The sequence below is a fragment of the Taudactylus pleione genome, unplaced genomic scaffold (genome assembly GCF_031769625.1).
Source record: "Taudactylus pleione unplaced genomic scaffold, aTauple2 ptg000179l, whole genome shotgun sequence".
NCBI classification, from domain to species: Eukaryota; Metazoa; Chordata; class Amphibia; order Anura; family Myobatrachidae; genus Taudactylus; species Taudactylus pleione.
The window spans coordinates 13,644,812-13,662,262 of NW_028284581.1; the positions used below are offsets into that span (position 1 = coordinate 13,644,812).

The 17,451-nt window shown below is 38.7% G+C and overlaps 1 protein-coding gene across 3 annotated transcripts in view; it reads left to right on the forward strand.

Annotated features, from left to right (window-relative positions):
* The first annotated feature begins 913 nt into the window (after positions 1–913).
* Positions 914–17,451, forward strand: part of SCGN (secretagogin, EF-hand calcium binding protein) — a 68,262-nt gene continuing 51,724 nt past the window's right edge. For all 3 annotated transcript variants that reach the window (XM_088475964.1, XM_088475965.1, XM_088475966.1), the window contains exons 1-3: positions 914–1,039; positions 1,637–1,704; positions 17,349–17,441. In XM_088475964.1, the coding sequence (XP_088332090.1) occupies positions 970–1,039; positions 1,637–1,704; positions 17,349–17,441 (231 nt within the window). In that variant the 5' untranslated portion in view covers positions 914–969. The remainder of the gene's footprint in view (positions 1,040–1,636; positions 1,705–17,348; positions 17,442–17,451) is intronic.

Genomic DNA, 17,451 nt, shown 5'->3' on the forward strand with positions numbered 1-17,451 from the left:
TAATAGAACAAAACTGGGAAATAACAGACATATATCACTTCTTAATTCTATAATTACTTTATTGTGTTTATTGTGACTCTTGTATATAGTTATTGTGTATGTTGATTTATTTCCTCTATATTAATTTTAGTTTTAATTATATAAAATCCTTCAAAAAAATGTTGTTACTGGAAATATTGCATTGATATTTTCAATCCTCAACTCAGAGCAGCAATGCTAGGAGTCACCTTACCTCTCAAACTGCTATCTGCTAAAAGTGCGCCTTACCTGTCCTTTGCATGCTATGCTTTCCACATTGGGAACAGGCTGCTAATTGAAAAGAGGAACAGGACAGAACAAAATGTCATACAAAAAAGCAGCTACCAAGAAATACAATTTTTATTATGTACTGCTCAGAAAATGTCACTTCACAGTTAAATGAGCATTATAATATATACATAAAAGTCTAACAGTATTTTTAAAATAGCTTATTGAGCCATAATACATAGTTTTTATATTGGATATTTCCTTTTTCAGCAGTAACTTTATTTCTATATTATTAATACTACAATACAATACACCTACACATCTACATCAGCCAATGCATCGGTTCTTGATGTAAAAAGTATTTCTTGAAGAGAGTCAAACTAGTGTGTACTGTACAGTATGTATCTGCTGAGAGCTGAAACACTTTACCTGATGTACGTGCAACTCATCTGTGATGTTAGACATATGAGAGTGACGCAGAGCATCTAGCCTACAATATGTATCCTGATAAGGCTCGTTGGACTTTACTCTTCAGCATATGCGATACATCCCTGCTTCAGCAGCAAGCCTGCCTCCTGTAAGCAGAGCAACAAGTGTTTAATGGGAGGAGATAATGAAGAACTATAAATAGAGCAGAAGGCTAGAGTGGAAATAGACGGTTCAGCTGCACTCCGGGTTCTGCACACTGGCTGGTCCTTTCAGCACTGCAATTGCTTCAGCACCATGGACAGCTCCTTCCTCAAGCTGGATGCTGCGGAGTTTCTGGAAATTTGGCAACGCTTTGATTCTGATGGTGAGGAGATGACCTTCAAAGTGGTTTTAAATGCATGGTATCATGAAAAGTGAATAGACACACATAACTAATTTAGTAGAACAAAAATATACTTATGCCAAATATATCGTTTTATGGCTATGTTACACTGTCACCAATTGTTACTTATATTACTATTATTTTACTTATTTTAATACAATACTTTTGTACATGGTATTTGTCAGGCAAGTAATATGCATTTATCCTCTGGAAAAAGAATCAAAGTAATTTGTACAAACTAATGCAAGCTTTCATTTTCTTTCAGCAGTCACTTAAGGATATCATTTACTAAACAGATTATATTACATGTGTTCCATTTACGAGTAAATTAGTTTAGTTCTTTATTGGGGAAGAGATTTAGGATACTAGGAAATATTACTGAACACGAGTCCTGGTATAACCCTGGATTATTGATTTTTTTCTAATTGAGCAGCTCTACATTTTAGACAGAATGCCATAATATAATCTGTAATAATAAATGTGACATACATTCATAGAGTATGCAGTAATTATAGGTGAGATTAATATGTGTATTCCTGGTTGCTAAACATACCAAACATATATTTTCTTTGTATGTAGACAATGGTTACATTGAGGGAAAAGAACTTGATGACTTCTTTTGCCATCTTCTTAAGAAACTGGGCACAGTAAGTTAATATCTGTTTTCTATTATGTATTTATGTATTTTTTTAAATGTGTGAAAGCAATGTTTTTGTAAATCACCTATGCTAGAGATATCTTTCATTTATCAGTTGGAATTTCTGATTTATCAAAGAAACATACATAGATTCACAATGTCCAATAAAATATTTATTTGGCACTGCTAAAGACACATGAATTTGTGATGTTCACTAATATAAATAAATTTGGCACTGTTATTTGTGAACACAATTCTAAATGTAAAAATATATATGTGACATTATATATATATATGTGCATATATATGTGTATATATATATATATATATTATATACACATATAATAGTCTACTATTAGACTAGTGCTACATTGTGTAATGCTGAGTGTGTATACTTAGGGGTAAATTTACTAAGATGGGAGTTCTATTAAGAAGTGATGTTGCCCATAGCAACCAATGAGAATGCAGGTATTATCTTCTAGAAGGTGCTAGATAAATGAGAAGTAGAATCTGATTGGTTGCTATGGGCAACATCACTTCTTAAATAGAACTCCCATCTTAGTAAATTTACCCCCTAATGTTCTATGAATGTAATTCATTTGAAATCTTCTGGTATACTATGCATTCTCCAAAAATACACATAGCCTAATGGTCCTGAAAATAGGATATATGTTAAAATTACACAATGTAAATATGCAATCTTTATCTATAGAGGTAAGTTTTTAGTATTTTCATCTGCAGGTAACCTTTCAGTAAGGTACAGGATGAATTTGTATAAAACCCATTTGACTTGACAACCACTGAAAACCAACCAATAAAAGCATATAAAAGTTGAAAAACCATACAGTCCAAGTTGGTCATCTACAGATGCACTGGAATATAAACCAAATTATGCATTCTACTGTTCACATGTGCATATGCAATAGACATGTTGTATGTTCGTGGGCCAGTAAAAAATTCAAAACATTAAGCTCAAATCACTGGTTGCTGCCACACTCTCAGGGGTAAATTTACTAAGATTCGTGTTGGTCCCGATTTGTCCCGTTTTTCAACTCGGATAGGATCAATTAACAATGGCCTTATTTTTCACTTAAAAAATCTGGAATTTACCAAGGTTCCAGTTTGACAGGATCGTTTTGATAGATGGTGTATTTAGTTGATCCTGTCCAATTTGAAGTCCCGATTTAAATGGCTGAATTTCTCTCCCGAACAAGCAGGCTGCACATATCAGTGAAATATGTGCAGACTGTTTGTTCTTTTTTTTTTAAGGGTAAAATTTTCTAAAAAAATTGTCATGAGGTTCCCCTCCCCAACAGGCTAACCAGCCCCGGTCTTGCCAGCCTGTCCTGGTACCTAAAATTACGAGGAACAAAACGTGTAGGGTTCCACAGTAACTTAGGTACCAGCACCAGGCTGCAGGGCCAGTCCTGGTTTTAATTATAAGGGAAAAAAATTGCATAGGGTTCCCCCTATTATTAAAACCATCACCGGATCCTTCTAGCAGGGGCTGATGCCACAGCCAGGGGAGCCCTTTCACCGGGATCCCCAGCTACAGCATCAGTCCTGACCACTAGTCAGCCCAGGCCAGGGATCCAGGGCACCCCTGGCCTAGGCTGATAGCCCGGGGCTATCCCCGCCACCCTAGGGCGGTGGGTGGCGGGTTGATAGTGTATGTAGTGTGTAAAAAATAGAATTAACAACATTGTCTTTACAGTGGAACTACAGGTCCCAGCAAGCCTCCTCCGCATGCTGGTACAAGTACCAGCATGCGGGGCATTAAGGGCCCTCTGGTACCTGTAGTTCACCTGTAAAGAAATGTGTAAAAAAACACAACACACACATCGTGAAAGTACAAGTTTATTGCACACCTACCACACTCTCACATACTTACCTCATGCCTGATGTTCACATCCCCTTGTCACCGTTAAGTATCTGTGGATGTATTTGTAATAAAGCACCAATACTCACCTTTTGTCCCACGATGTTCTTTGCAGAAATCCATTAAGGACCACGGACACACTGTAACTACATGCTTCAGCATGAAGTTACAGTATGCGAATGACAGCTCATGGGAATGAGCTGTCATTAGTCCCGGCCCGAAAGCCAATGAGTGTCGGCTTTACATTAGCGGCCGCTGATTGGTTGGGACCCAGCCAATGTGCGGCCGCTAATGACTGGGACCCATTTGGACCCAGCCAATGAGCGGCCACTAATGGTTGGGACCCACGTGGACCCAGCCAATGAGCGTCCGCTAATGGTTGGGACCCACGTGGACCCAGCCAATGAGCGGCCACTAATGTAAAGCCGACACTCATTGACTCTTGGCCCAGGACTAATGACAGCTCATTCCCATCTCAGAAGATATTTGCAATCTTAAAACAAGTTGTAATCAAACATAGGGCCTGATTCAGACCCGCTCACGAACGCACAGCGCTCACAAGCGGGCCGACGGTCCCCGACTGCCCATGCGCCTTCTCCGGCGTGCGCATGCGCGAGACCCATACTTCGACTGCAGCTTCGTCGCAACGGGTCTCGCTACAAGACATGGGCAGCTGTCAATGTTGATTGACAGCTCGCCCCATTTTGGAGGCAGGGAGGGGGGTGGCTGCACAAACGCAGGCTTTCCCTTAGGAACGCCTGGCGTTTGTGGGCGGCCCTACTGACATCACTTGTAATGTCAGTAGTGGACTTCCTGCTCTATTAGAGCAGGAAGTCCACTCGGGCTTGCAAGAGCTGAGACCCTACCACAGGGTCTCCTCGCAAGCACAATGGTTGCGATAATCGCATCGGAACCATCGGAACTGGTCGTAGAGCTTAAGGTTGACCATACCCTCTCTTAAACTCCACGATCATGTCAGTGTAAAAACCTCTCATGTCACATGTGCCATGATGCTACTTTGTTAATTATGCACTCCCATAAACCGTATGCACTCCCATAAAACGCTGTTCGCATAATTAGGCACGCCTGCGTTCGAATCTCCACTCCCCCGTTTTCAAGCACCTTCCCCTGTTACCACCCACAAATGCCTCAATCTGTCACTCAAACTACCGACCTGGCTGTGTTCAAGGAGAGAGAAATTTCTGATCGTAGCGGCTAGTTTGCGCACGCGCATCACGAACTTTACGCATGCGCAGTATAACGAACATCGGTGGCGTATGACCGTGCGGCTGCTTCGACCGACTCTGAATGAGGTCCTGTATGTGGAAGCCTATCCCGGCCACTATTCTTGCATCCGCAGCCACAGCCATTACTATCCGATTTGGCTGAAACAGATGTCCATGATCGAGTAAAGAAGTAGGCTTTGATGCCTACGACACTCCCTTTACACTCTCACAAGACAGACAGACAGCCCTATTTACGAACGTAAATACCAGTGGCATTTTATGTTTAGTATCACAGTAATACAAATGAAAATGCCAGTGGTATTCATCAATACTTACTCTTCTGGCGAGGACTAGCAAAGTCTTCCTCATCGGCGAGGTTCTTCCTTCGGCTGCTGGCAGCCTAACACTGCCAGCGACGGGCTCCTGTGTAATCCACATGCATGACGTTCCGTCTGGGCATGTGCATGCCCCTGTAACCCGGCAGTGCCTGGAAGGCTTCGTTGAAGCCGGAGACCACATCGGTGGCAATGGGGACCACATCGATCTCGGCATCTAAAGATGGCGAGAGTGATGCAGTGACAAATAGCGGTAATCTTAGATTACCACTGTTTGATGAATACAGAATAGATTACATAACCCTTTAGTGAGTGCTGAAGGGGATATGCTTCATTGTTAAATGGGGTCCATAGTTCCGCGTGATCTTATGGTCAATGCCCAGTTATCGTCCATAATGCTCATTTCCCGGTAAGGGTGGTTAGTCGGTTGACAGACCAATCCGTAGGCATGTCACAGTGGATGATTCTAAAATACTGCACAATGAAAGGTAAATGTAGCAAGATACAGTGAAAATTAATTAACAATTTATTAATGACAAATATTTGAATAATTTTTGCTCAGGATGATATTACCTCTTTACAAAAGTGTATCTTAAAAATGCAATTCAATAAACATAACATACTATACGGTAGATTTGGTATGGGATACTGAGGAAAAGGAAAATCACAAATTGTGTAATCATAACTTTTGCTAGATAATGATAATGAAAGGCAATCAGCATCAGCAAACTTCTTGCAAGGAGCAATGTAAAATTCGTTCCTCGTAATAAAATATGACAAGTATTCTTTTATCACAGGTGAACCAGAAGGTAAAAAAGAAAAATGACACTGACAAGACATGATGCCATAGCAACACATACATGCTATTGTGGCAAGCCCTTGCATCCTGTCAGGGCCATTGGCATTGAAGCCACAGAATAAAATATACATTAAATTTAAAACTTTACATTTTCAGTTGTACATCGACCCACTTTATCAGACGTATTGCATATATGATGACATTTATTTTGCCCATAACATGTAAAGCCCATAAAATAAAATTATATTCCAGTGTGCTACCAAAAGCAAGTCTTATCAGATTGGGAAAACAATGTAAATTTTGCTTGGACAGACTAAGGGGTCTATGTTTTAAGCCTTGGAGAGAGATAAAGTACGTGGAGATAAAGTACCAACCAATCAGCTCCTTACTGTTACTGTACATGCTGTGTTTGAAAAATGACAGTTAGGAGCTGATCGGTTGGTACTTTATCACCAAGGTATAAAAGGGGATGTCATAAAACAAGGTATTAGTCAAATTCAATAAAAAGGCAAGTTAATTCAGAATGCCTCTATGGGGAGGAGGCTATGGTTCTCAGCCTTGAAGAAGAGACCATTAAGTGTCTCGAAACGCGTTGGTGCATACCCGTGCTATCCGGACATTGGACACCATTGATAAGAGACCCCATCACTGGTAAAGCTTAGGAGCCACATGCAGGGGAACCGGTGCCTCTGCATGTCTATTATCTCAACACCTGCGGCTCCTCATCACAGTGTGCGGTAGGAACTCTTCTTGCATGGTGTCATAACCTATTCTCGTATATTCACCATATTGATTGTGGTTCTGGAGAACCATAGCCTCCTTCCCATAGAGGCATTCTGGTTTCATTTAATTTGACTTGCCTTTTTATTGAATATGAATTGTCTTTTTTAATGTTTACTTTTGGCATGCTCTTTGCCACATTGTTTATTCACTATGTTTATATCCCTTGATGTTTATTGATTGCATATGCATTTTATTGTGGCACCCCTCTATGACATAAATCCCATTTGTATTATATACATTGTTCCCTGCATTGGTTTATTGGGATTAGCGCCTTGTTTTATTACATCCCCTTTTATACCTTCAGGATTTATGTGTGAGTGTTAACTAAGGCCACCCACAGTCATTTTTTTAGGCCTGCTCTGAGCCCTGAAGCGCCCACACCAAGCACACCTTATTTCGTCCATATTCCCAGTACTTTATCACCGTCCACTTTATCTCTCTACAATGCTTAGTACATAGAATATAATACATAATAATATATAGAAAAATAATTATCAACGAAACTGACACATCTTAAAAACATAAGGGCACATTTTAGGGATTTGGTAGAAAATTCACAAACTGGAGCTTTCAGAAGATTTCTGCATTATTAAGTGTCCTCTGCATGTATTAAGAGTTTCCTGCAGCAGATATTTCCAATGTCTGCTGGATTCCCTCTATTTTTGTTTGGGAATGTGGCTCCCGAAAGCTGTTGCCACCTTTAGATGGTGTTAGTATTTGTAGCCATAAGACTTCAATATTACATCTTTTTTCCAGATCCCTCTATGGTAATGACCACGCCTGTACATGCTGTGTCTGAATGCAGATGTAAAATTATAGCGCTAGCTATCACATTACTTTATTTTCTTCGCAGGACCAGACTCTTATCAGATCCCAAGTTCCTGCAAGAGTTTCTGGATATATTACCCTTATAATTCATTTATTATTATTTTTTGCGAAATAAGACGAGAAGTTTTTACAAGACTATATAAAATACAGTGGCATAATAAATCTAACCATGAAAATGAGTCTGGTTATAAAAATGGGAAAGCCTTCTGGCCTTAAATTGTTAAGCATTGACAAGTCACTAGAAAATAATCAGCAGACAGTTGGCATGTGATATTGCTGTCTAGCTAATTTTGCATTAGTGTGAAATAATGGGAAAATGTGTAGACAGTAGCATGATGTCAGGATACACACTAAGAGACATATTAAAAACTCTACACATTAACTGATCAAGCATTTAAAGGACATCAATATAGAACATACGTTATCATCTCAAACCAAATATAATGCATTTTTAAAACAAGAAGGGATTGAAGGTCATCTTGAAGATGGTCTTAATGGAGCAAAATAAAACATTGTTTATGTTGTAACCTAGTTTGTTCACAAGGTTAAAAAAACACTTATTCTGAAAGCAAGAAACTTTTTATTATTCACTTTTTATCACTAAAATAGGGATGCTCTCATGTCTGTGTGTAAAATATATAGCATGTAAAGTCCAATAAAACAAAGTTTCTGAGAATTTTTTTACAATATCCTGTTGCCTGGAAACACGGATGAGTTATAGGTTATGTCTTCTGAGCAGACTAGGTACACAGTATACCACTGTATGGTTATATGTTTTACTGGACACTTAAAGAATAGTAAAGTGAAAGCAAATAGGTTTGTATGAGGATGGATTTTCTTGTTTGACTGATACGTAAGTCTTTTTAATATACCAGATATTTCATTATCTAATTGTTTACTTAGGATGATAAATAATATACTGAATGTCATGTTTCTGCAAATTAATATTACTTATTGTTACAGTAGCTGTTAATAAATGACAATAAACTATCGAGAGAGAGAGAGAGAGAGAGAGAGAGAGAGAGAGAGAGAGAGAGAGAGAGAGAGAGAGAGAGAGAAAGTGAGAGGGGGAGAAATACCGTATGGTATAAATTATAGTATAAATTAATAATTAGATGTACAGTTGATCATGATAAAAAGCCAGAGTTTTGATGTATATAAGGAAAATACAGCAGAGAAGAGAATTGTGAACACACCCTAAAGGCAACAGTCTTCCTTTGTGATAGCCGGATGTATATCAGATTGGGAATGAAGATGTGTGATACTGTACTTTTTTCCATGTTAATAATTAATCAATGCTAAACTAATTCTTCCTGACTGTACCTTAAAACGTTTTGTGAATAGAGAATAACATTGTAGACCTGCTGTGGATATAACATATTCATATCTCGCACCTTGAAGGATGATATCACATGACAAAATGATAACTATCTAAAGGGCTGCTTAATACAACTAAACTAACCCTGAACATATTTTACAGTATCTGCAGGCTCTTGCATGGTTTTCCCCAAATTATAAATATTTCATATGCAATAAGGACCAGATATAGCTATTGTACTTGAGTTGGAGACACCAAGCAGTTCATAGCTTATCATGATGTTGATCTGGTTGCATGAAAATAGAGACATAGTTAGGAGAATTACAGGAATGGCTTGGGTGAATTGGAGGGGGGGGATTATTTTATTATTTTAAACAAGGAAAGGTATACATATATATTACTTAATATGTGGAGTTTTATCTGAATATGATTTTAACCTACAATGCAGACAAATGCAAGTTATACCTGTGCAGTGTTTCAGATGGAACTTTCTTTAAGGTGGTAAAAACAGAATAGGTCACGGCAGCACTATATGGTGCAATCACATTGTCAATATGTAATGTCAATTTAAATAAAGCTTAATAGATATGGGTCTTGTGCCTTAGTCATATACAGCATACAACTTGAATGTTTTGAGTCAGAGTTGCACACAAATACTTCTGTAGAAGGATCTCGCCATTTATAGCAAACTGCACATGCCTCCGAGTCTGTATATGAAACTTAGAGCAATTATGGGTGATACAGAGTATTAGGGATCTCAGTCGTATCACCACTTGCAGCTTAGTGGGTGTAACTAGGCTGCAGCTGGGCATTCACATGTAGAATAAGTGTGTTGTGGCCATGTTGTGGGCTTATAGGCAGAATTTCAAACTTATGTCTTGCATCTTGATTGGGGTTGAGGCAATACATGCCAAAAGGGCTAACAGTTGCTTCCCAAACACATGGGTGGGGGAGGTGCTGTCGCTGACTCTGAATACAGGCAGATATTTGCACTTATTTCTGAGTACAGAAAATGGCTGCTTTATGTACAACTCTAAATCAGGCCCTTGGTGTCTACAAAGATGGGAGACAGAGGTCTGTCACTACTTTGGAAGTTCAACTTATTGTTTGGCACAATAATGTAAGTAGAATCCTGGGAAACTGGAAACTCCAGGATACCAACTCTATAAAGAGATTTGGGGTCAAATCATCTTACTGTGAATCATCTAACTTCCCAGTTCAAGACTCCTCAGTGCCCTGTTTGTTTATCTATCCAAGTACTGTATATACCAGTTTATATAGTATATACTGTATCCATATCTGCTCTAATTGATTCTGGTTCAGTAGGTAATTAAGTTGATCAAAATCTAATGAAATGTTTCCACTTACCCATCATGTCAAACTCCAAATGCAAGATTGGGCTTTGGAAACTATTAATGGGTCTTCCCATCATTTCAAGCCATATCACCCAGGGAACATGCCCACTGACTTTTGAAACCATACAAGGTCATTGAGAAGAGCTGTCATTTGATATTGTCCATGACCTCAGATTTTCAATTGACCTGGGCATACCCTGGTGGATAAAACACAACCTTGCAATTAATTAGCAAACTAAAAAGTTACAAGGCAATAAAGGTTCTGTGCTCAGCAGTGTTTATCAACAACAGTTGGTGTAACTCTTATTTGAGAAAACGGGAAGTTGTCTGAAATGTCTTCATAATTCTCTGACTTTTTTGACAAAAATCAAACTGGAACACTTCATCGGACTTGGCAATATGATTGCTCTATTGATTTAATCCGAGCCTACCTGTACAATTTGGTCAAATCTAGTTACTCTGTGAGCCTAAGGCGAAGGTTTTGAAAGTATATATCAAGGATAACGCGACACAAAGTTTTATTAGACCACACACTTCTTCAGCAGGGGCTCCAATATTCTTTATTGAGAAAAAAGATGGGTGTCTACACCCGTGCATAGATTACAGAGCTTTTAGTTAAAAAAAAACATACATAACCACTATCCATTATCATTGACTCCAGAACTTTTTGGGAGGTTAGAGAGCCCGCAATTTGATCCAAATTTAACCTAAACATGAGTAGAAAATGACTTTCAGGTCCTGCTATGGACATTTGGAGTACCATATCATGCCATTACATGACAAGAATTGCAAATATGCAATTCTTTTTCAACGACGTGTTCCGGGACATTCTTGATACATTTGTTATAATTTACTTTGATGATACATTAATCTGTTCCCAGGACCTTGTAGAACATTGAAGCCAAGGGAGAATACTGTAGTCTAATGTTTGGTACACACTTAGTGATGTGTACCCAGCACAACATTGCAGGCGAAGGGACCCGGCATGCGGCAAGTGCATACACACTTGCTGATGCCTGGGTCCGACATGGGGCAGTTACGTGCCATGCTGCATTCTGCAGCATGGCATCATTAGTGACATCCCCCGTCGGCATTGCAGTAGGACCGATGGGCGAGGTTGCTAGCGACCCACTAGAGCATGTATATCATGGCTACATACTAGATGATTTACCCAATATGTTGCTCTGATCCATTAAATCGGATGACATATTGTCTAGTGTGTACCCAGCTTAGGTATGTATACCACCAAGACTCAGTCCATCCAAAACTGGCCTTATCACCTGGATCTTGATTACTACAGACATGTCATTAAGAATTTTTTGACTCTGTTCAAAACACCTTCAGCTTTCTCAAACAAGCATTTCAGTCAGCTCATGTGCATAATATATCTGGATCTTATTCAACTTTGCATCTTAGAAGTCAGTGCTTCAGCAACAGTAATACAGTACACGCTGTTTTGTATCAAAGAAAGGACGTTAAGCACTTAACTGTGTGGTTTCTTTTCCAGACAACTATCAGCCGCAGAGCAGAATTACACTATTGGTGACTGTGAATTATTAGCTTTTCAAATGACATTGAAGGAATGGTGTCATTTACTGGATGGTGCCACTATGTCTATTCGCATTTTCTTGTGTCATAGGAATTTAGAACACTTGAAGGTGGCTAAATTCTTAGCAAACAAGCTGTACTCTATTTTTCTGTCACTTTCATTTCATAGTAACCTTTAGGCCTGATTCTCACAATGGAAATAGAATTCCTCAACCTGAGAATTTGACAGTCACTCCATTTAAGAGTCTTCCTGTGGTTTCTCTAAACAAACTAACAGCATCTGTAGGTTTACAGTCTTTCAGGTGTATTCTTGCTAAAGTTACTAAGAATTATTATAGGGTCTTGCAAATTCTCTGTCCAGTAACCAGGAATCCACAAATGATCTGATGATTGTTGTTCTTTATTGGTCTAGATTGATTACTCCTAGTTACTCCCTCAGAACATATTTATTAAATATCAGGTTCTAAAATAATTTATGGATCGCCCAGATATACTGTACCAAAAGGAGCCCTTCCTGCTATGTGTTAGAAGTGAAGTGATTGGTTCACTTCTTCTTTGGGAGCCAGGTGCACTACTGGACATGCGTGGTCAATAGGCCATGCATGTACAGGCGACCATTCACGGTAAATGATGTAAAAAGTAATTGATAGTATATGCCAAACCTCAGGGGCTAAGCAGTCCAGCATTTTAGAGCTTTGAAAATTTGGCAATAAAGCATAAAAAAAGTTGTTTTCTGGGGATAACCTGCAAATATTTATTGATAACTAGGTCCCTCAAACAGGAGGTTTGGAAAAGATATCACAGTGCATCAATGACAAGTTATTTCAGAATACAAAAGTCCATAGATTTAGTCTCCCAATACTTCTGCCAAGAAAAGTAAAAGCTTATGTTGGAACCTGTTCAGCATGTGCCAGGCACAGACCACCATATGCATTACCCTCTAGACTTTTACAACTTCTGCTGATGCGCTTGGGCCCAGGGAAGATTTGGGGGTCAATTCAACCAGCCATTTCACACTGAGATTTTACCTTTTTAACCTCAGGCAAATCGAATGCACACCATTCACAATGTTGACATCATGTCAACACTATTCCTAGAGCTTGCAGAGTCACGACTTTGATCACAGTGGCAAGTGGTAAAGTTAACAGGTGTAAGATCCTTTTCTCCATCATTTCATTTGAAGGGCTTAATTTGCAAACACACCTATATAGACGTGGGGATTTTTCTCCTATTCTTGTATTGAAAAACACTCCAATCTGTGGAAAATCATTGCTGATTATATCATCCTATTTCAATAATGTAGTGAGCATTAAGGCAACCCCTGATGAAATCTTGAAAAGAGACAAAACGCGTAGAGTAAAGAGGCTCTGGGATCTACTATAAGGGTACACAATCGAACTCTTAACCCTAGAATCTTACAGCTTGAGAGTGGAACATCTGCAACAAATTGTGATGTAATATGCATTGTGAAAATGTGTTTTATATAAATACATTTTAAAAAAGATATTTAGAATAGTAGTATTGGCTTTACAGCCCTATGGTATTATCTACAGAATTTTGGGTACAGCACCATTGAAATTCATGTTTTGTCCAGGAATGATGATGTTTGTCCATGCAAGATGAAGTTTAGCCTCTTTCTGAGTTCCGTTTTTTTGGAGGGAAAAATCCGAACTCGGCGTGCAAACTCGAACCTATCCGAGCCTGCACATCCCTAATATATATACTGTATATATACAGTCAGGTGCATAAATATTGGGACATTGACAGAATTTTCATATTTTGGCCTCTATTCACCACCACAATGGCTTTGAAATGAAACAAACAATATGTGCTTTAACTGCAGACTTTCAGATTTAATTTGAGGGTAATTACATCCAAATCAGGTAAACAGTGTAGGAATTACAACGGTTTCTATATGTGCCTCCCACTTTTTAAGGGGCCAGGTGTGGACTATTCCCTCGTTATTTCATTATCAATTAAGTAGGTAAAAGGTCTGGAGTTGATTCTAGGTGTGACATTTGCATTTGGAATCAGTTGCTGTCGACTCTCAATATGAGATCCAAAGAGCTGTCACTATCAGTGAAGCAAGCCATCATTAGGCTGAAAAATCAAAACAAACCCATCAGAGAGATAGCAAAAACATTAGGTGTGGCCAAATCAACTGTTTGGAATATTCTTAAAAAGAAAGAATGCACCGGAGAGCTCAGCAACGCCAAAAGACCCAGAAGACCACGGAAAACAACTGTGGTGGATGACAGAAGAATTATTTCCCTGGTGAAGAAAAACCCCTTCACAACAGTTGGCCAAATTAAGAACACTCTCCAGGAGGTAGGTGTATATGTGTCAAAGTCAACAATCAAGAGAAGACTTCACAAGAGTGAATATAGAGGGTTCACCACAAGATGTAAACCATTGGTGAGCCTCAAAAACAGGAAGACCAGATTAGAGTTTGCCAAACAACATCTAAAAAAAGCCATTACGGTTCTGGAACAACATCCTATGGACAGATGAGACTAAGATCAACTTGTACCAGAGTGATGGGAAGAGAAGAGTATGGAGAAGGAAAGGAACTGCTCATGATCCAAAACATACCACCTCATCAGTGAAGCATGGTGGTGGTAGTATCAAGGCGTGGGCATGTATGGCTGCCAATGGAACTGGTTCCCTTGTATTTATTGATGATGTGACTGCTGACAAAAGCAGCAGAATGAATTCTGAAGTGTTTCGGGCAATATTATATGCTCATGTTCAGTCAAATGCTTCAGAACTCATTGGACGGCGCTTCACAGTACAAATGGACAATGACCCGAAGCTTACTGCAAAAGCAACCAAAGAGTTTTTTAAGGCTAAAAAGTGGAATGTTATGCAATGGACAAGTCAATCCCCTGACCTGAATCTGATTGAGCATACATTTCACTTGATGAAGACAAAACTGAAGGGGAAATGCCCCAAGAACAAGCAGGAACTGAAGACATTTGCAGTAGAGGCCTGGCAGAGCATCACCAGGGATGAAACCCAGCGTCTGGTGATGTCTATGCGTTTCAGACTTCAGGCTGTAATTGCCTGCAAAGGATTTGCAACAACGTATTAAAAAGTGAAAGCTAGAGTTAGGATTGTTTAGTTTGTCCCATTACTTTTGGCCCCTTAAAAAGTGGGAGGCACATATAGAAACCATTGTAATTCCTACACCGTTCACCTGATTTGGATGTAATTACCCTCAAATTAAATCTGAAAGTCTGCAGTTAAAGAACATCTTGTTTGTTTCATTTCAAAGCCATTGTGGTGGTGAATAGAGTCTAAAATATGAAAATTCTGTCAATGTCGCAATATTTATGCACCTGACTGTATATATACAGTACAAATGTACAGTATATTTAATTAATATTATTTAATATATATATTTACTCGAGTGTATATATATATATATATATATATATATATATAATGTTTTTATTTTGTGTGTGTGTTGCATATTTGCAACTACACTTACTAGTTTCGCCACTGATACAGAATCTAATTCTGTGCTTTGCTTATGGGAAAGAAATATATCCAGATATCTGACCATCAGTTGTGTAGATACCATATACAGTATCTTGTTATTTGACGTTGGTATCAAAGTTAGGCCTTTGCTATCATCTTGTTAGTGAAGTAATAAATGGACAACACTGTCTCAGCCTTCACCCTAAATAAGCTTTTTACCAGATAGGTGTCAGTGGCTACTCATTTTCTTGACACTTTGGGGATTGTCAAATCAGTATCAGCAATAGCACATTGTGACAAATATAAGAATGTCCTACTGAGACCAGTTTAATCTTGGCAATTGTTTTCATTCTACTTCTGTGTTATGCTACTATATATACAAATGATTACATACTAATTGCTGCAGAATGCACTTGTGTGATCACTTACTCATAGGATTTTTGAGCATCTACCTTTTGTTTTATTATTTTTCTTATTTCAGAAAAAAAGCATAAAGCGTACACCTCTGTGGCTATGGATTTATATGTACATCATGTTTTTCAATCTCAAGACCACATTGGAGATAAATACACTGTAGATACATTTTTAGATGTAATCACCTCACATTTTAGTATTTTAGACTATACACCTACATTAATACATAAATTACAATTGTTAATACTATAATAAATATTATAGGATGACAGCCTAATAATTGTATGTGTGCAAGGATTTCCCCTTTTTTTATTTGAGTCCAGATTCACATTTACAACCTACATAATCAAAAATGGCAGAGCCTGTATGTACATAAATGCTGCAGATAGACGTCAGTCATCTAGGTTGGTATTGATATGTGAGGGGTTAGGTGGAGGTTGTTGTGGGGGGGAGCAGGGGTAGTATTGTGTAGCTTTGCCTAGGGTGCGAAACCTTGCGCTGACCCTACCATTGTCAGGTCTATCATTGTTAAATACTGATAGATTATCTGCCTTCTTATTGGCCCTATGAATGGAACAAGATGGAAGCATGACAGGCTGTTCAAGTGTTTGAAGTAATTGTAAAACTGAATAGATCTGTCTAGTTATGAAACGTTATTGGACTATCCACTCATATGGGCCTATGTATAGTTGGACATTACATTTTTTTCTATAATATAAGCAATTCCATACCGTGCCTGCTTAAAAAAAAGGCCATACCCGCATTATGGGTATGTCGGCCCTGGGTTCGTGGGTCGCATTGGTGTGTACACATCATACAATGTGTACCCACCTTTAGCTCTTATTTACTATATTTATTGAGTTGTTTATATGGGACTACCTCCAATTTTTCTGTCAGTCACATCAGTCCCTGCCCAAAAGAGCTTACAATCTATATTTCCTATCACATGAAAATACACAAATACATTATTAATAATTATTTTTCTTACCAGTATGTGTTTACAATATGGGAGGAAACTGGAGAACCCAGATAAAACCCATGCAAACACGAGGAGAGCATACAAACTCCATACAGATCAGCCATGACTGGAAAATAAACTTCTGACCTCAGTGCTCTGAAGCAGTAATGCTAGCCACTATGATAACCATGCTGTCCATGTTTCCATATATTCTTAAGTATCACAAATCTAGGCTCATCCAGTTTAGAGACTAGGTACACTCTCCTGACCATAAGCCCTGGGTAGACCTGGAGAGAGCAATATGTTCTAACTTCCCTTTAGCAGACGTTATTCCAGACTCCATCCTCCCTTCCACTGAACTCCATGTGTGACTTTGAAAGGTTGCTCTAGGTAAACATTTATTTCTCTGTACCCATAATCTATCTATTAAAGCTTTGGCTAAGATGACTTCTGATATAAACATTATTTCCTGGCAAAATAGTGGAATTGACACTTTGGGTTTCTTACTTCTGTGCACTCACCTTGTGCTTACCTGCATATGACGGGATTCTGTCTGTCGGGATGGGATGCTGCTTTCGTTATTATGACCGACGGGATCCCGTACCCAACCCCTTTCTATCATACTTCTAACATTAACTGGAAAAGTTAAAGTAATAGCAATTTAATTACAGTATGACGAGAAGAGGAAAATGTTCCATAAGGCCATTAACAATGTATTTGTATAATTCTAGAATGCAATAACTAAAGAGAAGGTCCAGAGAGTGAAGGATCGATTTATGTCTGCATATGATGTCACTTCAGATGGCCGCTTGCAAATACAAGAGGTATGTACCC